Source organism: Loxodonta africana, chromosome 12, assembly GCF_030014295.1.
Source record: "Loxodonta africana isolate mLoxAfr1 chromosome 12, mLoxAfr1.hap2, whole genome shotgun sequence".
NCBI classification, from domain to species: Eukaryota; Metazoa; Chordata; class Mammalia; order Proboscidea; family Elephantidae; genus Loxodonta; species Loxodonta africana.
Genome location: NC_087353.1, coordinates 9,717,889 through 9,743,189, shown reverse-complemented (window position 1 = coordinate 9,743,189; position 25,301 = coordinate 9,717,889). Strand labels below are relative to the sequence as shown.

General features: G+C 38.9%; 1 protein-coding gene across 1 annotated transcript in view; it reads right to left on the bottom strand.

Moving 5' to 3' along the window:
- The window catches only part of SNTG2 (syntrophin gamma 2), a 312,764-nt gene that overhangs the window by 153,534 nt on the left and 133,929 nt on the right, over positions 1 to 25,301 (bottom strand). The window contains exon 8 of the mRNA XM_023550388.2: positions 11,265 to 11,392. Within this exon, the coding sequence (XP_023406156.1) occupies positions 11,265 to 11,392 (128 nt within the window). The remainder of the gene's footprint in view (positions 1 to 11,264; positions 11,393 to 25,301) is intronic.

Here is a 25,301-nt window from a genome sequence, read left to right as displayed (position 1 = left end):
TTACAGATAAGGAAACTGAGGAACAGAGATATTAATCAATTTATCCAAAGTCACAAGGCTCAAAAATGCAAAGGCACACAAGCACTCACACATAACAAAATTAAAACAAACGAACATAAATAAATAACTTGGGTCTCTCAAACTAAATCCTAAGTTATTAACTATAACATTTGCTGGTTCCTGAAAATTTTAAGAAGCTCTTTTATATATTAAAACTAAATGGATTGTGGCATTCACCCCATATCTGACAATATATTTTAAATATATATCTGTATTTAATATAATTATATCCATTGAAACAGTTCTGGGATTTTATTAACAGAACCATTCTTTTGAATTTTGAACTCTCATTGCTTGTATTTTTTATCCTAGAATAGAAATCTTGCATTTGATATGAGAGCTGGAGAAAAAAGCAATCTGCTCACTTTGAAAGTCAACCAAAGCTTTGACACCAGGTCAAGTCCTAGGTAAATGTAAAAATCTCTACGCCAGTCAATTACCCCGACAGGAGAATATCTGCCTTCTTAGATGTGATTAAAAATAAGATATGGAGAAAACCATGAATGAATTCTGCAACATACCATTTGAGGACCCTGCTATGACCTTCTCCTCACAAACTAGCAGCTATTTTGCATCAGAAAGATTTTGAGAACCCCTTTGATGATGAGCCTTGGGAAGAAAAAGCGAAGCAGAGGGTCTGAGGGTCCTGGAGTAAGTATAGAGTGGGTACCAAGGACAAGGAGGTAGTCATTTTGTCTGAGGAAGCAGAGACATGAAATGGTGGCACCCGAGGAAAAGGCACCAAGCCTGGACAAAGTCATAGTGGCAGGGCTGCGTGTGAGGCAGAGGCAGGAATAACCAACACAAAACCCAGTTTTTGAAATGTTATACCTCAGAAGTAATTAGAAAGGCGGCTTAATAGGTAAAATGGGGATTTCCCCGTCAACACTTACCCCCCAAGACTTGGGTCACTATCTAAGGAGCAAGATAAAGGTACCAAGGTCATGGCACACCCTGGAGACTCAGGTTTCCACCCTACAGCCTACTAAAGTCCTTCCTTTTCCTTTCTCAGCCAAGATACTCACTCATGTCAGGGTCCTCCCTACTCTGTGATTGATCTGGCTGGATAAGAGTTACATTACTAAGGTTTCTCTCCTTTTAGTAGTATGAAAACTTCTGTCACTTTACTTCATTTTATTTTAACGATAAGAAAGCTGGGAAACTGAGGGCAGAGATTCACGATAAAATGGCTGATAACTAGTGTTGAGAGACTCAGAGTAGGAGCAGCAATGAGTGGTGATCTAAGGGCTGCTGGGGATGACAGAGATAAAAGATATTTAACAGGGCAACAGGCAACGCAGGCAGATGCTCTTGGGAAGAGGGGCAGGCACATGGCTGTGTTTCTTTCCTATACAATTATTCAATTCTTCCAACTTTCAAATCCCTTCCTATTCATTTTCATTTCAAACTCGTAGAGCGTATGAAATCTCCAGACACAAAGGAAAGGAAAATCAATTTAACATTCAAAGGCGAAGACTCGTGATGAATTTATCTTGCTTGGATAAGAAGAAAACATCTTCATGTCCTAAAGCCGAGACTTCGCAGGATCTATCAGTAGCAGGCAGGGCACTAATTACTACCTTATAGTCAAAATGAATGATCCCCAGAGATAAAAATAAAAGATACTACAGTGAGAAATTGCCATTTGATCGACTAAAAGAGAGAATGAGAGAGGGAGGGGAATAAAAACAAATGTTTTCCTGAGACAGCATCATACCGTAGTGACAAGGATACTCCCAAGAGAAAGTATAACGCTGTGTAGAAAAGGAGAGCCACACAAATGAATGAAGTGTCACTATTGGTACGTTTACATCAATTACTACTCAAGAGCTTTCTTGAATTCCCAGAAAGGAAGAAAAATGTGGTTATTATCTCAATCAGGGAGCTGCTTTTTGGAGTTGCTTTACATGTTTGTTGAATAGGGGGGTGTTGGTTAACTAATTTCTATTTGTAAATCAGCAACTTATGTTCTATAGTAACATAAACCTAGGAAAGTTACATAAGAGTACTCATTAAACAAGTCAGCAGTGGATAACTTCATTGAGGCAATTCTTTGTGATTTCCACAGGGGTTTGTGGATACTGGAAAGACTGTAACACACCAATTCATCTAAGTGTCTATTGAATGGAGAAGCCTTGAGCTTGTGTTGTGTTGTTTTAGCCTCTTGAACTGTTTAACTGCCCTTCTTTGGGGATAATCACTCAAATCTGAATTCCTTCCTTCCTTCTGTTATTGTTAGCAGCAGTTGAGTTCACCCCAACTCATGGTGACCCCATCACAACAGACCCCACGCAAACACTGCCCGGTCTTGCACAATCCTTTAGTCATCCCAGCTGCACATACAAAAACTGCTGTCCTCTGACATCTGGGAAACCCTGGTGGCATAGTGGTTAAGAGCTACAGCTGCTAACCAAAAGGTCAGCAGTTCCAATCCACGAGGTACTCCTCGGAAACCCTATGGGCAGTTCTACTCCGTCCTATAGGGTCATTATGAGTCGGAATCGACTTGACGGCAGTGGGTTTGTTTTTTGGTTTTGCTGACATCTGTGCAGTATACTTCACTGAGCCTTCAAACCTACAAGTTTTACTTCAGCTTATCGTCATAAACCTACCTTATGAAGTAGTATTTATATCATCCCCTGTCCTACTTGCTTAAACAGAGGAGAAAACAGACAAAAAGAGCCTCAACGTCTCATCAAAGTCACAAGGCCCTTAAAAAGTAAAGGTGGAACTAGCAATCTTTAGTTCCAAAACCAGCACTCCTTGTTTTATACCATCTGCCTCCCCAGAGGTGAAGGAGTTTTTCTAAGGTCTCAGAGAGTAGCATGCTTTATATTTTTTCCTAAGGCTATTTCATAAAGTGTCTCCATTGTTAAAATGAATATGGATATTTTGCAAGCACACACATTTCTCTTGTTCTTAACAATGTTCTCTATTATTTTATGCTCTAAAATACAAATAAAATATGAGCAGGTACCTAGGCTCAAATCCAGGTCCCTCGATTCCTACTCATTGCTCTTTTAATGGGACCACTTGAAAGTACAACTGACCATAACAGTCCAAGGCTAACTATACTTTAAAGGGCAAATTCCTGAGACTTATTTGAACACGTGCTATTATGTGCTTGCCAGGGTGAAAACTGTGCTGAGTAATTGCAGTAAGCAGAATTCTAAGATGGTTCTCAAAACTTCCAGCCGCTGGTATACACATCTTTTCTCCCAGGTACTCAGTGAAATTCAAATCTAAGTGAAGCTGTAAAGGGGTTTTGCAAACGTAATAAAAGCCTCAAATCCGTTGATCTTAAATTAGGGAGACTATCCAGGAGGCCCTGATTCTAATCACGAGAGCCCTTTAAGGCTTGGTCTAGAGGTAAAAGATGAAGGAAGTCAGAGACTCAAAGTTCAAGGGGGATTTAATGCCTGAGAAGTTATCTACTTCTGGCTTAAAGGTGGAGGGGACATGTGGGAGGAAATGCATAGGCCTCAAGTAGATGATAGGGGCACCCAGTTGATAGCTTACATGGTTCTACAACTGCAAGGAACTGAATTCTGCCAACAACCTGAATGAGCTCTGAGGAGGTTCCCAGCCTCAGATGAGAGTGGAGACCTTGGTTTTAGCCCTGTAAAATCCTGAGCCAAGAACCTAGTCAGACCATCCCAGACCCTTGACCCACAGAACCTGTGAGATAATATGTGAAGGTTTAAACCACTAAATTTTGCCATAATTTGTTACACAGCAATAGAAAACTAATATAACAATGTTGATAGCTGCCGACTCATAGAGACCCTATGTACCATGCTCACAATCATCGTTATGCTTAGCCCACTGTTGTAGCCTCTGTTTCAATCCATGTCTTTGAGGGTCTTCCTTTTTCCACTGACCCTGCACTTTACCAAGCATGATGTCCTTCTCCAGGGACTGATTCTTCCTGGCAACATGTCCAAAGAATGTGAGATGAAGTATAGCCATCTTGCTTCTAAGGAGCATTCTGGTGTACTTCTTGCAAGACAGATTTGTTCTTTCTTTTGGCAGTCCATGGTATATTCAATATTCTTTGCCAACACCACAATTCAAAGGAGTCAACTCTTCTTTGGTCTTCCTTATTCATTGTCCAGCTTTCGCATGCATATTATGCAATTGAAAATACCATGGCTTAGGTCAGGTGCACCTTAGTCTTCAAGATGGCATCTTTGCTTTTCAGCACTTTAAAGAGGTCCTTTGTAGCAGATTTGCCCAATGCAATGTGTCCTTTGATTTCTTGACTGATGCTTCCATGGCTGTTGATTGTGGATCCATGTAAACTGAAATCCTTGATTTCAATCTTTTCTCCAATTATCAGGATGTTGCTTATTGGTCCAGTCGTGAGGATTTTTGTTTTCTTTATGTTGAGGTGCAATCCATACTGAAGATCGTGGTCTTTGATTTTCATCAGTAAGTGCTTCAAGTCCTCTTCACTTTCAGCAAGCAAGGTTGTGTCATCTCCATAACCCAGGTTGTTAATGAGTCTTCCTCCAATCCTGATGTCCCATTCTTCTTCATATAGTCCAGCTTCTCGGATTATCTGCACAGCATACAGACTGAATAGGTATGGTGAAAGGATACGACCCTGACACACACCTTTCCTGATTTTAAACCATGAAGTATCCCCTTGTTCTGTTCAAATGGCTACCTCTTAATCTATGTATAGGTTCCTGTTGAGCACAATTAAGTGTTCTGGAATTCCCAGACTTCACAGTGTTATCCATAGTTTGTTATGATCCACACAGTCAAATGCCTTTGCACAGTCAATAAAACACACGTAAACATCCTTCTGCTATTCTCTGCTTTCAGCCAGGATCCATTTGATATTAGCAATGATATCCCTGGTTCCATGTCTCTTCTGAATCCAGCTTGAATTTCTGGCAGTTCCCTGTCAATATACTGCTGCAGCTGCTTTTGAATGATCTTCAACAAAATTTTGCTTGCGTGTGATATTAATGATACTGTCCGATAGGTTCCACATTTGGTTGGATCACCTTTTTTGGGAACAGGCCTAAATATGGATCTCCTCTAGTCAGTTGGCCAGGAAGCTGTCTTCCAAATTTCTTGGCATAGACGAGTGAGCACTTCCAGTACTGCATCTGTTTGTTGAAACATTTCAATTGATATTCCTTCAGTTCCTGAAGCCATGTTTTCCGCCAATGTCTTCAGTGCAGCTTGGACTTCTTTCTTCAGTACTGTCGATTCCTGGTCATATGCTACATTTTGAAATGGTTGAACGACAACCAGTTCTTTTTGGTATACGACTCTGTGTATTCCTTACATCTTCTTTTGATGCTTCTGCGTTGTTTAGTATCTTGCCGATAGAACCCTTCACTATTGCAACTATAGGCTTAAATTTTTTCTTCAGTTCTTTCACTTGAGAAATGCTGAGCGTGTTCTTATCTTTTGGTTTTCTAGCTCCAGCTCTTTGCACATGTCATTATAATACTTTACTTTGCCTTCTTGAGCTGCCCTTTGAAATCTTCTGTTCAGTTCATTTACTTCATCTTTTCTTCTTTTTGCTTTAGCTGCTCAACATTCAAGAGCAAGTTTCAGAGTCTCTTCTGACATCCATCTTGGTCTTTTCTTTCTTTCCTGTCTTTTCAATGACCTCTTGCTTTCTTCATGCATGATGTCCTTGATGTCATTCCACAAATTGTCTGGTCTCCAGTCATTAGTGTTCAATGCAATGAGTGTATTCTTCAGATGGACTCTAAATTCAGGTGGGATATATTGAAGGTTGTACTTTGGCTTTTGTGGACTTCTTCTAATTTTGGTCAGTTTCAACTTGAACTTGCATATGAACAATGGATGGTCTTTTCTGCAGTGGGCCTCTGGCCTTGTTCTGATGATATTGTGCTTTGCCATCACCTCTTTCCACAGATGTAGTCAATTTGATTCCTGTGTATTCCATCTGGTGAGGTCTATGCGGATAGTTGTCGTTTATGTTGGTGAAAGAGGGTATTTGCAATTAAGAAGTCGTTGGTCTTGTAAAACTCTATCATGCAATGTCTGGCATCACTTCTATCACCAAGGCCATACTTTTCAACTACCAATCCTTCTTCTTTGTTTCCAACTTTTGCATTCCAATCACCAGTAATTATCAATGCATTCTGATTGCATGTCCAATCAATTTCAGACTGCAGAAGCTAGTAAAAATCTTCAGTTTCTTCTTGTTTGGCCTTAGTAGTTGGTGGGTAAATTTGAGTAACAGTAGTATCAACTGGTCTTCCTTGTAGGCATACGGGTATTATCCTATCACAGTGTAGTACTTCAGGATAGATCTTGAAATGTTCTTTTTGATGATGAATGCAACACCATTCCTCTTCAAGTTGTCATTCCCGGCATAGTAGTCCATATGACTGTCCAATTCAAAATGGCCAATACCAGTCCATTTCAGCTCACTAATGCCTAGGATATCAATGATTATGCATTCCATTTCATTTTTGACGATTTCCAATTTTGCTAGATTCATACTTGATACATTCAGGTTCCAATTATTAACGGATGTTTGTGGCTGTTTCTTCTCTTCTTCTCATTTTGAGTCATGCCACATGAGCAAATGAAGGTCCAAAAGCTTTACTCCATCCACATCATTAAGGTTGACTCTGCTTTGAGGAAGCAGCTCTTCCCAAGTTGTCTTTTGAGTGCCTTCCAACCTGGGGGGCTCATCTTCCAGCACTATATCAGACAATGTTCCCCAGCTTTTCATAAGGTTTTCACTGGCTAACTTTTTTAAGAAGTAGACTGCCAGGTCCTTCTTCCTAGTCTGTCTTAGTCTGGAAGCTGAGCTGAAACCTGTCCACCATGGGTGACCCTGCTGGTATCTGAATACTGGTGGCAAAACTATAGCCTTCTTTGTATTAATTAACACCACAGTAATAACCATGATTTTCTTTACATAATTTCAGAAAAGTGTATTAATAACTAATCCAGTAACCAAAATCACATTGTTATGCTAAATAATCAATGATGATTTTTGACTAATTTTCGAGTATCATGAGACATGGTTGGTTTTCACTACATAAGCACTTATTTTAAAGCTCTGTTTTTGTAAAGAGTAAGTTAATATCTTTATTGAACATTGCTGTTTTTATGTCTATTTTTATTTATTTCATAGTCTCCTCAAACAAATTTTTATTGAATGACCTTTTTCTATATTGTATAGCCAATGATTTAATCTTTAGTAGTGGTGACACACACCTTATGTAAAAGCGTAATTCCCATTCAACCCAAGAACTATGTGAGGAGACAGTTCTTCGAAGAAGCCAGGTGGCCATGGTTTTCTCTTTCTTCTCCTTGCCAGCATCTTGGGGCCTCAGAACAATACCCTCTTCCCTTGATGTTTGTTAGCAGGGTTAACAAGATACAATTAGTCAGTAGGCTGGGGTTATAAAATAGCTGGGAGAAAAAATTTCCTTTGTCTCTTCAACTATGGTGCTAGTCGGGTATGCACAGCATTAGCTTACAGCCCACCTAAGCGGACCTACCTGGTAGGGGGAGACCAGCAGAAGGTAGGCTCCCGTTGTGTCCCTTGACCGTGATGCCAAGTAAAGGGCTTGTGTGAAAGAGTTCCACCAGGACAGTTTTCAGAAGCAAAGGAGGATGGTGTGTCATGTAATTGTCCCATTTAACTCTCACCCATGACGCAAAGTGGGGTGCGCATGGAGAAGTCATTATCTCTGCCCAGACAGCTTTTGAGCCAGGGGGAGTGCTGTCTGTCGTGTGCTGTCTGCTTCTTATTGTAAGTGATAAAAGCTACTTTGTATGCACTAACACATGTTTTGGCTCTGGTAGGAGGACGTAATATTTACGGAGCAATCCATATTAGATCCCTTTTTCTAATGGCCTCCTGGCTCTTTAGAAACTGGGGACACCCTGAGAGTACATCCCAGATCTGCCACATTGAACAACAGTTATGGGGCAGCAGAGCAGGGTCTCACGATGTTGTCACTCAAACCATTCAAGAATAAACTCCATCTGATAATAAATAGAGTAAAAGATAACTTATGGCAGTACTCTTGAGTACTTTGGAAGCAAAGGAAAATGAAAACAGATGTACTTATTAAAACTGATTTTTGTAATTTAAATAGTTACATGCAAATTAGTTTCAAACTTGAGAGTCTTTTTTCAAAACAAATTTTCAGAAAACTAAGGAACCTAAAATTATCCAGTCCAATTAATTTCACAGATAAAAAAAGGAGACCCATAAATGGGGGAGATACATTTGAGGTTAGACAAGTAGGAAATGGCCAAGTGAGGGTTAACATATACATGTCTGCTGACATCTAACCTACTTTTTTTTTTTTTTACCTACTGCAAGACATTGCCTAAGATTTCTTCCTAGGCTATAGTTTGGAGCCCTGGTGGCAAAGCAGTTAAGAGCTCAGGCTATTAACCAAAAGGTCGGCAGTTCAAATCCACCAGTGCTCCTTGGAAACTTTATGGGGCAGTTCTGTTCTGTCCTATAGGGTCACTATGAGCCAGAATCGACTTGATGGCACACAACAACAGGCTATAGTCTACAGCTTTTAAGATTTAAAAAAAAAAATAAATTATATAAAATCGTCATTTTCTAAACTTGTTCCTTATACTTCCCAGATCACGAATCCCTCCAGAGAACACACGGGAGAGGTTTAGAATTCCGTCTGTTCAGGTCCAAATGGTCATGTCTCTTTTCTTTTTCCTCCATTTCAAAATATGATTGAGGGAGCTTGAGGGTGGGATGGAGCTAGTAGCATTACTTTAGCCTAGAGATAAAGTCTTTAAAACAAATATTTTCCAGAGTTTGAGTCCTTATTCAGTTTGCTTTTTTCATTTTCCTGTGGAGTCCTGGTGGTGCAGTGGTTAAGAGATATGGCTGCTAACCAAAACGTTGGCAGTTTGAGTTCATCAGCTGCTCCTTGGAAACCCTACGGGGCAGCTCTATTCTGTCCTATAGTGTCACTATGAGTTGGAATCAACTCCACAGCAACAAGTTTTTTTTGTTTGTTTGCTTTGGTCCATACTAAAGCCCTGCTTAAAATCATGAAAAAACAGTCAGCGAAGTGTTATCTTTGCCTTCATAAAACAACATATTCTTGTCCTGTGAAAAATTAGAAACCTTTCAGTCTGTTGTTAGGGCTTGATAATTTTTCTAATGCAAAAAAAAAAAAAAAAAGAGTAGGAGCAGTAACTGGCTCAAACAATATGCCACCTTCTTGCTTTCTATTGAATTCTCTGTAGACACACTGCATTTATCTTAATGATAGCTTTATGGATGGCTTGATGGGTCAAAATCTTTTGTCGCCAAGAATAAGACACGTGTCTCTAAATATCCTCCAGCTGCCAAAATGGTTGGTAAAATCTGCATTTAGTTAATAATTACAAGAGAGCTCCATCATTTCCTCCAGCATCGGAGACATTTCATCTTACGTCCTGTAGGCACTGTGTCAGGGGAAGGACAGGGCATAGCCTGTGATAAATGACTGGCATTAATCTTTAAACCTGAGGCTGGAACAGCACATTTTTGCTTCATCACTTTTAGATGGCAGATGGGCTAGAATGTGCTTGATGAAGTTCAGTGGCTCTATCTTTCAAGAACCTATTTAACTGCAATACACTGATACAGATGAGACCATACAGTATTTCCTTGTCTGTCAAGATAAACATTATGCCCAAATTTCTATTCAGTCCCTGAATAAACCAAGTGCAAACCAAAGAAGCAAACTGTATAAAATTCCCCCTTCCCTACCACACATGCAGATGTTTTACAGGGATTTTATGGCAGTGAAAACACAAAGCTTATTTGCTATACGGGTAGTCCCAGACTTATGTCGGGGTTTCGTTCTGATGACTATTCTTTCCTACGTCGTTTCTGGTGTAAGTTGAATACCTTTTTTTTTTTTTTTTAAGTTTTCATTCTTATTGACTTTTATTATCAGCATCTGTATAAATCCGGTCTTTATCTTTGGGAGTTGGAAACATTACATCTGAGAATGATAACACTGGCAAATTGTGTGCCACAACATTGCATGCAGTATGTATTACCAACCATAGACAAACAAAACAAAACAACATGCTGGTTAAGCGTGGTTCTTCATAACTGGAATACGTCTTAAGTCAGGGACTATCTAAAACACCCAGTGCCGTCGAGTTTAGTAGGACTACCTATACTATTAAATTCAGAAATGGCTATCTATCCACCTCTTTAGCTTTACACATTACCAGTTGTAGCTGTGTTTTGCAAGGATAAGCACACATTTAAAAATCAAATTTAGGGTTTCTGTTAATGCTATGGCATACTAATCATTCTTTCATATACATGCAAAGTCATTACAACAGGTTGTGCAACTAGTATCAGTTCACATTAGAGATCAAATTTTAACTGTCCATCCAAAGTATTATTAGCCAGACTTTTATTTAAAGGCCAGTGAAGAGAGTCTACTCATTTTTCGAAGACAAGGCTCAATTAAAAAAAAAAAGGTAATAACTTCCCTTTCTGATAGTTAAGCAGACAGATGGTTCACACAGTTTTCTTCATGTATCTCTTAAAACCCAAGAAAGGAAATTCACCATATAGGTATGTCTTGGCCTTTTATGGTGATTAAGTAGCACAGTTAGCCACAAAAAACATATTATACTAATTAAGAGTTAAAAAAGTCCATCTGATCCTATCAAAAAGTTGTGGAAACATAAACTTTTAAAGACAAATATTCAAAATTATTTAATTAACCAACCTCAAAAACTCTGCACATTTATTTAACACTGGTGCTGGTCTAGTCTTCTCATTTCATGAATGAAGACTATGAGGCCCCCGGAGTTTAACTGACTTCTTAAATCATGTGCAACTTGGACAAGAACACAAGCCTTCTTATTCTTAAGTTACTTCTCTGAAGCTTTAAAAGTGAAAATAGAATTTCTTTTTCCAGTGACTAGGCTCCAAAACAAGTAACAGTCACCTCACCATTAGATAGACCTATTACTAATAATAAATCTGCTTGTTTTCTGATTATTTGTTTGTCATTTTTCCTTGATATTCAACATTTCCTTTTTTTTTTTTCGCAAATGCTAAAAACTACCAGAAGACATGCACTTTCATAACAGTAAGTAAAAACACTTTCAAGCAGTCATTGAACTATTAAGAATTGTCAAAAGTACACGCGATTCATCAGCTTTCCCCATTTCAGACAACGGTCACAAACCTTCGTTTTCCCGTTCCAGCTTTGTACCTTGAGACTCGAGCCATAGACAGAGGAACTGAAAAGGTGTCTAACCAGCGCTTCTCGTATTTTGGTTCATTAGCTATGGGCGAAGAAGGTGATGATGGAGCCTGTGCAAAATAAATGAGAATCAATACTTGTAGAATCAGTCAGGATGCACCATATACAGGGAAAGGCAATGCAGACACCTGAAACATCAAGTTCCATAAATTCAAATTAAACAATTTTAACTGATAAAAAGTACGTGTGATGATTTTCTCAAAGATCTAGAAAGAAATAAGTCCTCTTTGGCTTGAATAAGCAAGCTTATCTCTTTTTTTTAAAACAAAATATTGTACAAAAGAGAAAAGCTGAAGGGAAAAAAGGAGGGATAGGAGGTCGAAATCTAAAGGAAAAAACTGGAGCTATGATAAAATTGCTAATCAACGAAAGCTATGCAAGAAAGACACCAAACAACTTGAAATGTCAAATTAGACCGAGTTTAGGTCCAAAATATAATAAAAAATAATACTGACAACATTCTAACGGGCATCTAAGTCATATGATCATATTGGCAAAGACCCAATGTCTACTCAATGGATGTATCTCATCCAGAAGAGAAACACACAGCCAGTAAGGCTAGAGGAGAGGTGCTTTCTCTAGGGGCTGAAGGAAGGCTATATGAGAAAGTGAATGAATCCATACAAACCTATTGCACTCCTAGATGAACCATTTCATACACATCCAACTAACAAAGGGACCAGAAGGCTGGTTCTAGGGAAGAAAACAGCTCAATATACCTATTCCTAGGTTTTTCAAGGAGGAGTTACTCACTGTCTGGACCCATCTTTCTTTTACAGCTCACAGCTCCTTGTGAATTAAAGTGTTCTTTCATTTCAACCACCATCATAACCACCATCATAGACTTCCCTTATCTCAGGATGGATGTCTAGTTTACATTCACACAGAAACACCACAACTATCAGCAGAGACAAGAATCTCATCATACTTGTCAAATGATGACAAGTTTTCATCATACTTTCCAGCTTCACATACAGTATCTCAGTTTATTCCTCTAAACGTAACTACCTGACTGGTACGTACTAGAAACTTAAAAGTTGGCATACTTATCATTCTGAGTTTAAAGATGAGGAAATTGAGGAGGAAAATGAAGTAAAGAATAAATTGTTAAATAAAAAGCACCTAAGATGGTGAGACTTTGTCTCACGTTCTTTGGACATGTTATCAGGAGGTACCAGTCCCTGAAGAAGGACATCATGCTTGGTAAAGCAGAGGGTCGCCAAAAAAGAGGAAGATCCTCAAAGAGATGGACTGACACAGTGGCTGCAACAACGGGCTCAAGCATAACAACTGTTGTGAGGATGGCACAAGGCTGAGGAGTGTTTCATTCTGTTGTACTCACGGTCACCATGAGTAGGAAGTGACTCGAAGGCACTTAACAACAACAAGATTTGTTAGGTTGAAATAAAACTTCTCATTCTCAGTTTCTCCAGAAAGCAAACATTCTCAAACTAAGAAATGACTTCCATGCAAGTATCAAATCATAAGTTGATCTCTAAGATTCCATATTAAACATTCAGAAAGGTGTAAGGTTGTATCTCAAATTACATTTCAGAGGGTCAAAAGATTGGCTACGGATCTTAAGGGTGTGCACTGCAGCCCCTTGCAGGGAACCATTGGGATTCTAAGAATCTAAGGTTGCTGGTCTTCAGCTGTCTCAGGGAGGGCTCAAGATACAGAGCAGCACATGTTGAAATGTGTGAGTGTGATCTTTGTCTAAAGGAGTGGATGAAAAACTGATAAAAAGTCTTTATACTTAAAAGTTTTAAAAAGAATTAGACTAAGTTGGTTTGAAATGGAGTCTCTGCAAAATAAACAGGCCATTGGATTCTGGAACCATGATGGCAGGAAGCAGGCAGATCCTGGGGCCAGAGAGCATTCCGCGGGAGGTAGAAATGAGCATAATCAAGGACATGGCCACATATTCCTGGCTGGTTTCAGAATTACTATGGGCTGCTGTGCCTTTCCATTTCCCATCTTTTTGAACGTTTGTGTCTATTGCGGTTATCGCCGACCCACCATTTGTATACTGTGTGTGTAAGGCATGTAACTTCTTTCTTTAGTTCACAGGTTTCAGATTAAAAAGAGAAACTGTACTTGGGAGCTATATCCTAGAAACTGCACCTAAGAAGCCTCATCCACAGCTGAAGCTGATTTTGATGAGGACATTTTGGACCTCCAGCCATAGTCTAATACTGAAAAAAAGACGACATTTTGGGGAGATTCCTGGGACCAGGTGAGTGTATTTTGCATATGGGAAAAACGTAAAAAAATATATGCCCAGAGGATAGATTGTGGTAATTCTAATTTTACACTGAGAGGTAAGACTATGTCTCATCACGGTGAAATTTTATAGACTTTTGTGATTGATTCAATCAATACAGCACACTGAATTGAAGTTATATGACTTCCCATGCTACGTCATAAAAACGGCATGCACCTCTACTTTGCTGTTTTGAGATGCTCACTCTTGAAACCCAGCTACCATGTTGGCAGGAAGCCCAAGCAGACAGTGGAGATAGCTATGCGGAGGGAAACTAAGGCTTCAGCACACAGCCTCGGTTGAGCTTCCCCCAACAACCAGCATCCATTTACCAGTTCTGTGAATAAGCCATCATGAACGTGGAGCCTCCAGCACCCAGGTGTGCCACCACAGATGACACTAAGTGGAGGAGACAAAGCCACTCCATCCAGTCCTGCCCAAATTGCAGGTTCTCGAAGAAAATAAGTTACTGTGTTAAGAAAAAGATGGCCAAAAAAGATACAAGTAAAAAAAGTACAGACACTGAGTAATCGGCCAACACACTAATTAAGAATGTAAAATTGAGTTTGGTCACCTAGCATTTTATTTGATGGTCACATTCCAAAGGTGGCTACACCAAATCTTCTCTTCTACAGTTTTAATCAGTGACCATGTTTTGAGTGTTATTGGAAATGAGTGTATTGGTGAAAATTAGGGCCTGCTGAATGGCAGCATAAATGTTGGAAATATGCTCTTATTAGTAAAATTAAAGTATTTAGGGTGTGTGGACTGGATGCAATATTTGAGTCACTCTCTACTCTAAGACTCCAGCAAGGTCTTTACACTGTACTGGTAGTGATGATTCCCTAGGCTAAATTCCCAAAATTATTGTGTCCACAGATAGTAGGCTGAAGAATGGCTACCCAAATATATCAGAGCCTAATCCCTGGAACCTGTAAATGTTAATTTATTTGGAAAAAGGGTCTTTGCAGATATAGTTAAATTAAGGACATTGAGAGGGGGAGATTATCCTGGATTATCTGAGTGGGCATAAAATACAATTACATGTATCCATAAAATGGACATGGAAAGAGATCTGACACAGACATACAGAAGAGGAAAAGACCATGTGACCATGTAGGCATAAAATGGAGTGATGTGCCTACAAGCCAACGACTGCTGGCAGCCACTACCAGCTGGAAGAACAAAGGATTTGAAGCTCCCCTGCAGCTTTCAAAGGGAGAGCAGTGCTGTGGGCATTTTGATTTTATCCCATAGGTACTGATTTTTTACTTATGACATCCAGAACTGTGAGAGAATAAATTTCTGTTGTTTTTTAAGCCACCAAATTTGTGGTACTTTCTTACAGCAGCCAGAGGAAATTAAAACACTAATCAAGAGCCCTGGGTTTTGTTGACTACAGGTTGACAGATTCTTGCCTTGGTAATCTTTTGATTTGTTTAAAGGAAGCTTTGATGCAAGGTAAGAACTTCTAAAGAATAGAGACCTGGGGCTTTCCTGAGCCTCAGAAGAGTCATATGAATTTCTTCTTTCATATTTGTTTGCTTATAAGTGTTAATGAAGGTTCAGTATGTATTATAATTTGATTTGAGATTTGTGTTCATTATAAATTGGCACCGAGACGTGGTACAGATTTGCTGGTAACGTGATATAGTAGCTAGCTCTTCCTGCTTCAAGCTTCATCAGCAGTCACCATTATCTAGCAAAAAATAAAACACATAAATAAGCATACACACATATCCCTAAAAATTCTGTGTAGTAGAATTGGCTTCAGTCAGTTTCCGGGAATTCCTTAGCTTAGTTTCCTGTTGCAGGTGTATGTGTTTTTCATACAACTCTCTACATTGCTAGTAATTGACAAAAAAAAAAAAAAAAAAACTCCAGCACTTAATAAAAAAGTGTGGTGATTCATCATTTTTGCTATGTTACCACTCCCTGTCTTAACCCTCCCCACCTCAGCTTATCTTTGTATCAGTGCTCCAGGATTTTACATGACAGGTGTCTCACCAAACACAAGTGATATGACGGATGACAAGTCAACTTTAAGGTTAGGGTTGGAGCTGGACAACACAAAGCATCATAGTGAAGACAGTAGCATCACCTTGTAAAGATTTGTTAAAAAATAGAACAGCCAGGGGTGAAAAAAAAAAAAAGGGGTAGGGCTTGGGTTATCCTCCTAATGTTCTGTATTTAAATGTATTAATTCTCAGGCCAATAGCTTAAAGACAAAGGTGGGAATATTGTAACACCAGAGGTCGAAGCAAGAGTTTATTAACATTCATTCATCATTATTATCTTTGTTATGTTCTAACACCCAGTAAATACTTGCTTCAGATGCATCCATGAGTACAGCACTGGAATGCCTTTAGATTTATTATTTTACTACGTATTTTATACCAGGTGTACTGAAATACTGATGTGCCTACATATACCGCTACCACCCGTATAAGAACACATTATATAATTTACTGTATATTGAGACTTGCCTTTCATTATCAGTGCGCACTGCATTTTAGTACCAGTATTCACATTCACAATACTTTCACAGTACGGGACTTCATTACCAGTAATATTTTTGAGTGTTTTCTTGAGTTCAGCATACCACTCGTTACTGATTCAAATATATAACGCTATCATTTTTTCAGCATTATTAAAATAGTACTGCAAAACTACAACTTAAAATTTCATACTGAATTCCAGTACGTAATAAAATAAACAATCTTTAAACGAAAAATAATATGGGTTATTTTATATAATCATTTTGAAATTACTTTTTTAAAATGTAGGTAGGCTAAAAAGTACTTCCCTACCAAGAAAAAACAGCTTTTTTCTTTGTAAAACCATGTTGCCTTCCATAACCTGGTGGGCACAGTTTAGCCTTCAGTCTTGTGACCTTTTAAAGGAAACATTCTGCTCCCTTTGCCTTCAAATGCCTTCTTGCTCAGGGGCCACTGAGAAGCCTTCCATTTCATGAGACTGACGTAAGTTTCCTCTGGAAAAAAATTTTCTACAATTTGGAGAAAATATTTTCTCTAACTACACAATGTCTTTTTAATGCTCACAGGTTAATGGGGTTCAAATACTCCCTCCTATAGAAAAGGTGGAGCCCTGGTGGCGCAGTGGTTAAGAGACTGGCTGTTAACCAAAAAAGTCGGTGGTTGGAATCCACCAGCGGCTCCTTGGAAACCCTATGGGGCAGTTCTAATCTGTAATATAGGGTTGCTATGAGTTGGAATAAGCTTGACACCAATGGGTTCGGATTTTGGGGTGTACGAAGGGTAAGCAGTCTCTGGGTGGTGAAGTCAGTTAAGTGGTTGACTACTAGCCAAGATGTTGATAGTCTGAGCTCATTCAGATGTACCTTAAAAGAAAGGCCTGGCTATCTGCTTGCAAAAGGCCACGGCATTGAAAACCCTAAGGAGTGTCATTCTATTCTGCACATATGGGGTCGCCATCAGTCGGAACTGACCGGACAGCAACTGGTTTGTTTTGTTTTGTTTTTAATACAGAAGGGAAAGAGGAAATAGACTGGGAAAAGGTGGAAAAAAACGTGTGGCTAAGATTATTCTCTGCAAATTGTTCAGTCCCTACTAACAGGTCCAAGACACACCGCTATTTGCTCTCTACAGTTACAAGTCCTGAAGTAAGAGTGAAATGTCTCAGAGAACGCTAAGTAGGAAGGACCAGCAGGTCAAAGAACAGCTGCACTTCCCTCTTCTTAGGAAAACCATGTGAAAATTGTGTGCTGGTAGACCTTCCTGAACCAGTAACCTCCTACACAGACAAGGATTTCTGAAGACAGCTTAAGTTCTCAGTGTAATTTTCATACCAAAAAAAAAAAAAAAAACCCAAACCCACTGCCATTGAGTCGATTCCGACTCATAGCGACCCTATAGGACAGAGTAGAACTGCCGCATAGAGTTTCCAAGGAGCACCTGGTGGATTCGAACTGCCGACCCTTTGGATAGCAGCTGTAGCACTTAACCACTACGCCACCAGGGTTTCCAGTTTTCATACATTCCAGCAAATCTCAGTCTACTGGAAGTTCATCTCCAGCAGAAAGCAGGAGTTAATGCTTGGGGAGAAAGAAAAAAAAAAAAAAAAACTTCATGCTTTTAATACCAGCCAAAAAATTTGACATCAGCTTAATAGCGTGCAGAAGTAATGAGACGTGTTCCTACCAGCTGAACCAAAACACTGTGGGTTGTACCTGTCAGTTTTTTGTGATCTTGCTACAACTGGTGTATAGAACTCAAGGGTTGCAATTGCCACCTGCTGCAATCCACTGCATGAAAAGAACGATTTTAGACGAGAAAACAAAACAAAACACGGGTTTCTCTACTGCATTTATGATGCAGTCAAAAGTTGTCAAAGGACAATTCTATAATATTCATATGGAGTCGACAAGCTTGAAGGATGTTTACTAGGAGAAGCTTTACTTACTATGAGATAAAAATTCTGAATTGAGATGGAACAGTCAGAGATGGCTAACCTTGACCCAAGACACATAGAATGAAAACAAGAGAAAACCGCACAGGACAGAATAACAGTGAGGTAAGGGAAGCTGTATCTGACCTCCTAAACAAGCCAGGTTGTGACAGCTTTTCCTTACAGCAACCCCTTTCCTTCACCCCCATGCTATATGAAGCATACAGTTTTGAAACTAAATTATGTAGTTTTAATATACTCCTTATAAAACTTTTGGAAATGAATAAAGTAGATGAAAAAAAAATCCCCAAAATAGCCCCATTGCGCACAATGTACTAAGATTAACAAAACCTAGCCAGGTTTTTTGCTTTCTTAAGCTATGTGCATACATAGGCGCACATATAATGTTAACTCTATATTCTTTGATTATAATAGAAACGTGTCCTTATTCTAGAAAATTTGGGACAGTTAAAAAAAGAGAAAAAAAGTGACTTGAAATCTTACCACCTATTTTGTATATCTCCTTATGGTCTTTTTTCTTCTCACTTTCAAAAATTCAGCTGAACTCATACTTCATATAATAAATTTTAAACATATTTAAGAAAATATTTAAAGATTCTAGATAGGTGATAAAAACATGGAACTTGATGACAGATATCTGCCATTAGGAGGTGTACAAGCCTTCCTACTTTAATAATGATCCCGTCTCTTGAATGTGAACATGTCTTATTTTGCTCAGTATAGATATCATTTTTTTTTCTTGCTGAGTAATTATCTTAGAAAAAAAAAGGATGTCTAAAATCATGTATATTGCTTGGTAATCAGCAATTGCTGGAAGACAGCAGCATCATACATTTGTTTTACAGGACAACGTAACACAAAGGGAGCCTTCATCTGAAAAGCAGAATAAAGGTTGGCTCAAGAAACGAAAGCCTATGAAGAACTGAGCTAAAATAGTGGAGGAAATAAGAAGAAAAATCTTGCAGGAATGAGCTTTTATAGAGACTGCTGAATAAAAGCAGTGATACGTCATTTGCCTGAATTCCTGAGTGTGAGTTACAAGGAAGTAAAGGAGGACCTCTTTATTCTCTCATGTTTCAACTTGGCCATCCTTCAGTTATTAATCTGTGCTCATTTCTTGTGTGTTGGGGTATTTCTGTAAGGAATTTTTTTTTTTTCAATGAACATATTCAGTGTTTTAATATTTTGAGTTGCAAATAAGAGGTTTGGGACCAACTTTTTAGATATTTTCTTCTACTTTAAATGATTGTACTCTTTTCACTTTTTTATTTTTAACTTTAACAACAACAACAACAAAAAACCCATTCCGTAGAGTCCATTCTGACTCAGCGCGACCCCGTAGAACTGCCCCATAGTGGTTCCAAGGCTATAATCTTTCCGGAGGCAGACTGCCACATGCAGCTAATGAGTTTGAACTGCTGATCTTTTGGTTAGCAGCCACGTGCTGAACCACTTCATCACCAAGGTTCCTTAACTATATCAAGGTAAAAATTACATACAGTAACATGTACAGATTTTCAGAGTTTCTTTCATTTTTTTTTAATACATAGAAAGGTACCCTACGTACTATACACTAAGATAAACATTTGACTGATATTAGATACTAACTGTACCTAACTTTTCTGGCTTATGTACAAATTTGACCTAAGGAAAGACTTATGAACTTAACTCATTCATAATCGAGGGACTGCCTTACATATTTGCACAATATGCAAATCACGTAACATCCTATTTCACAGAATGTATCATGGATGTTAAGCCATGCATGACTGTATAATATTTCCACCCCAGGTATCCAACCGTACAATCCCTTTCTCTCCAGCCCAGGCAGCCACTGATCTGATTTCTGTAACTCGAGATTAGTTTCTAGAATTTCATATAAATGGAACCATACAGTATGTAATCACTTGTATAGTTTCTGTCAGCATAAAGTCTGTGAGATTTGTCTGTATTAATGCCTGTATCAGCAGACTCTTCATTTTCATCTACGAGTCATTTTCTCTATCTGTGCATATTCCAACGCTTCTCTCTCCATTCATTTGTTGAGGGACAGCTGGGTTATTTCCAGTTTGGGGCTATTTTAAATAAAGTTTCTATGTTGTCAATTAAATTGATTTTTGAATGTTTGCATTTTGCGGCTATACCTCAATTGCTCATGATGCATTATGCTATGTATATTTTATTAGCTTCGACTTGTTAATCTGTTATTGAGGATTTTTGCATCTTTATTCATGAGGGTTACTGGCCTGTAACATTCTTTTTTTTTTAATGTCTTTGAAAAGTTTTTGGTATCAGTGTTATCTGTGCCTCATCAAATCAGTTTGGTAGTATTTCATTATCCACTTTTTTTGAAAGTTTGTGAAGATTACATATTCTTTCTTGATAGAATTCTCTAAACCTTTAGAGTCAATTCATATCCTCGACAGAGTTGACCTAAACGGACAATTCATAGACCAGCATGCGATCGATCTTGATGAGTGTTCCATGTTCACTTGACAAGAATGCTTACTCTTCAGACTTTGATGCAGTGCTCTGTAAATGTCAATTAGCTTACAGCTGACTGGTAAGATTAGTCAGGTCTTCTATATCCTTACTGATCTTTTGTCTGCTCGTCCTATCAAATTCTGAGAAAAGAGTACTCAGTTTCCTGTGATTTGACTATGTCTCTCTTAATTTGGTCAGTTTTTAGTTCATGTATTTGGAAACTTTGTTATTAGGTACATATCTTACTTAGGATTCTTATGTCCCCCTGATGAATTTCTCCATTTATCATAACGATATGCTCTCTATATTTGTACAGTTCTTGTCTCAAAGACTATCTTGTTATATTAATACACCTACTCCTCACTTATCGACTATCTCCTTATCTGATATTTCACATTTATGGTGACTTTGCAAAAATTCTCAGGCAGTGCCTCTAATGGTCTGGGGCCCACGTAGGGCTGCAGCTGGGCCCAGGGCACCCTCTGCAGGCAACCCAGAAGGATATACTGGAGACCCCAGCGAGACTGGGCCACCTGAGGGAAGGTGGCCAACCAGCTGTGGGACACTTTCTCTCGTTTGTCCTTTACATCTCGGTCCAGCCACGGAGGGTGCAGGGCAACAATGGGATGACGTGAAGTCACGAGTGGCCAGGGGAAGGCCAGGCGAGGGCCCGAGGGTGCTGGGGAAGTTGGTGGGGGTGGAGGCGGTGGGAACTGGGGGCGAGGGAAGGGGCCGTGCAGGGCTGCAGGCAGACGGAGGACTAGCAGGATCCCCGCCCAAGGTGGGCAGCAGGAGTTGGCAGGTGGGGAAGGTGTGGTGGGGAAAGGGGGGCAATAGAGCTGAAGATGGGGCCTGGCCCCCAACTCTTGCATAAGGCCAATTTCACATAAAGGCCTGGTCTTTGGGACCTAACCATGCTGGTGAGTGAGGAGTAGTGTATTGCCACCTTTCCTATGGTTGCTGTTTGACCACTGTTTTCCACCCATTCATTTCTGACCTATCTGTGCTTTTAAAGTATTTCTTGTAGACGGCATGGAGTTGGATTATACTTTTTAAATTCATTCTGACAACATCTACTTTTAACTGGAACATTTAGTTCATTTGATGCAGTTCTGATATCTCTGATTTAAGCTGACATCCTGCTATTCCCCTGGTCTGTTTTATTTTTGTTTTCTGCTCTGCTGATTTTTCCCCCATTATTCCTTTTTATCTCTTTGTTGTCTGCAGATATTATAGTATACATCCTTAATTTATCAATGGATATTTAGAATCAATATTATATCACTTCAAACTTCATATCTGATATTTTATTCTTCCTGCACCTCACAAATACAAACCTTACAGCTTCATCAGTAGAACTTTACAAGAGAACAATTTGGTTTACCTGGCCACCATCACACACTGTTTTTGTCATACACGTTACTACACATTTACGAGCTCCACTATCCTGAGTTATTTTTCTGTCCTTTAAACAATCATTTACACTTAAGGGAAATTCATAAAAACCTTTCTATAAATTCACACACAGATGTATCATTTATGGTGCTCTTTATTCCTTCCTGTAAATTCAGGTTTCCACCTGGTATCATGACCTTTCAACCTGAAGAGGATCTTTTATTTTTTCTGGTAATGTACACTACAAATTCACTCAGCTTAAATTCCTTTTTAAAATGTCTATATTCCTCCTCTGAGTACCTGGGTGGTGCAAATGGTTAACTGAAAGGGTGGAGGTTCAAGTCTACCTAAAGTTTCCTCAGAAGAAAGGCCTGGTCATCTCCTGAAAAGTCAGCCATTAAAATCCTACGGTGCACAGTTCTACCCCGACACACATGGGTCACCATGAGTCTGAGTTGATTCCGTAGCTACTGTTTTATATTCCCCTCATTTTGAGAACGTATTTTTCTCTGGGTATAGGGAACATATTCCTTGGCTGATATTCATTCATACCATTGTTCCTCCCTAAGTAATACGCCTTTTTTCTTTGGCTGCTGACTCAATTTTCTCTTCATTTTTGGTTTTCAACAATTTGTGGTGTAACGGCATATGGTTGTCTTTGTATTTATCCAGTTTCATTTAGTTTTGGGATTTATAATTCTATTTATCATCTAATTAGGGTATCTCAGGCATTCATCCTTCAAATACATTTTTCTTCTCCATTTCCATTCTGAGAAAACAGCCACTGAAAACACCATGGAGTGCAGTTTTTCTCCGATACACATGGGGTCACCATGAGTCCGAGTGGACTCAACACCAACTGGTTTATATTCCCTCATGTTGGAAAATGTTGTTCCTCTCCTTCGATTTCTCCTATCCTTTGGGGCCTCTATTACCAGTGGCTTAGTCCAACAAATCACTGATGCTCAGTTCATTTCTTCCCAACCTTTTTTTCTTTCTATTCTTCAAATTGGCTGCTATTTATTGGTCTCTCTCCAAGTTTACTGACTTATTCTTATGCCATTTTTAATCTGCTGTAATGTCTACTGAATGATTTCCCCCCATTTTAGTTACTGTACTTTTTAGTTCTACAATACTCATTTGATTCTTGTTTTGAAGTTTAAACCTCTTTACTGAGATTCCCTCTTTGTTCCTCCATTAAGACTGTATTTTCCTTTCAGTCCTTGAACATATTTGTAACAACAAACCCTTTGCCACTGAGTCAATTCCAACTCACAGCGACAGAACTATAGAACAGAACTGCTTCACAGGGTTTCCAAGGAGCAGCTGGTGGATTCCAACTGCTGACCTTTTGGTTAGCAGACAAGTTCTTAACCACTGGGCCACCAGGGCTTCCTATCTGTAATAGTTGTTTTAAAATCTTTGTTAAACTCAACATCTGCATATTTGTGTTCTGTTTATAATGACTGATTTTTTTCCTCCCTTGTCTATAAGTCACTTTTTACTGTTTCTTTGCTCGGCTTAATGACAACAGGTTTTTTTGGTTTGGTTTTGCATCGCTAATAATTTCTGATTGCATACTGGACACTGCAGGTGATACAAGGTAAGGACTCAGTACCTTATAGCACCTTCCTCTAAAGAGTGTGGTTCAACTGGCAGTTCTATTACCGTAATTACCTTAAACTTAATCTAGGTGGATCTGTGGAAAGCATAAGGTGTTTAATAAGCCCCTCTAACTTGGAGGGATCAACCTCCAAATCTGTCTTCTCTGCAGCTGTTTTCAAGGCTTCGTTTCAGACTTTGTTTGGGCAGGGTTAGAGTGGTCTCAGCTCCTAAAATTTTAGCCTTTTTGGAGGCTCAGCTGGAGGTATAGGAGTTAACAATGTTTTTGTGCTCCAGCTCTAGTATCTTAGTTCTGCTTTCAGCCTCTTAGCAGCGATTCTTGGGTAAGCATTGCTCCATCTTTCCCTGTATATTTGCATCCTAGCATTCAGTCAAGGGCTGATGATGAACCTCCACACAAGCTTAACTCTCCCCACGTCACTTCACGCAGTTTACTGTTCTGTGATACCTTGTCACACATAGTCCAGCTGATCCAGTATCTCTGCATTCTTATTTTTACCTTCTAAGCTTTTTTTTTTTTTTTTTAAGCTTAGCAGGATCACCGTGCTTTGCTTGGCTTTCACTGTCCCCACAGTACTGGGATGAACATGATAATTACCTTGTCAATCTCCTTCCTATTAGGGATCTGCTCTTACACTGCAGGTGTCCAGTGCCTGATGACACTTGCATTATTTTATTTAACTTAGTAGTTATTTACTGCAGGGGATATGTTGAGTTGATTTTTCTCAGTGCAACTTATCATTTGGTGGCTGATTTTTTTTTTTTCAGAATCATTGCTGGAAAGGATGCTTGTGTACATAGCTTCTAGTCTTAATTCCTCATCCAAGAATGTATAGCACAATTTCTTTAAAATCCTACTATGCATCAAAATCATATGTGGAATTTAAAAAAGATAAATTACCAGGCTGTAAGGTTTGGCCTTGGACTCTACATATTTAGTCAGTATTCAAGAAATTCTGATGCTGCAAATTTTGGACTAGTATCGTGAAACACTGCTCTCCTGGAGCTCTGTTGCTGTACAATGGGATCTTCTATTACCCTTACGTCCTTACTCTATGTTACTATAAAAAGGTATGTCTCAACCTTCCAGATCTGTGGACTATTTAAATAGCATTCAGTGCAATTTTTATAAGCAAAAGCTATTAATTCCAATTTTTAAATAATTAAAATAAATGCTTAAAAAATGACTACTGATAGCAGTTTTGTACCAGAGCAGTGATTTCTATATTTTATAATCATTCACATAGTATCTGCAGTCGGTACTATTATGTATAGCCTGAGGTCACAGGTTAAGTTCCAAAGTTAGTCAATTTCTTCTTGTCATATTTATTTCCATTACATTCAATACTGTCATTAGAATTGGCAGTACTCTTGTGGCAATATCAAATATCTGTATTTTGGATATTCAGACCTAAGAGAGAGAGCAGAAATTATGAAGCAATTACTCACTGAAGATTACTGAGCAGATCATATGTGAAAACCGGTCAGTTAAGGTTTCAATTATGCAGACAAGAGACGAAAGACTGCAAACCCAAAATTTAATTTCATGTAGCTCTTTAGAATATACTCCTTCAAGGTATGTTTGAATGTCTCAATGTTATTTTCAGATAGGTCCTTAATGTGACTTAACTTTCTTTTTCTTTAATAATAAAAATAATTATAAGGCCTAGGAAAAGAGTCAGGCTCTAACAGCTTCACATTCTTCACTTCCCAGTCAATGGAAACATTACTGTACCAGCTGAGCC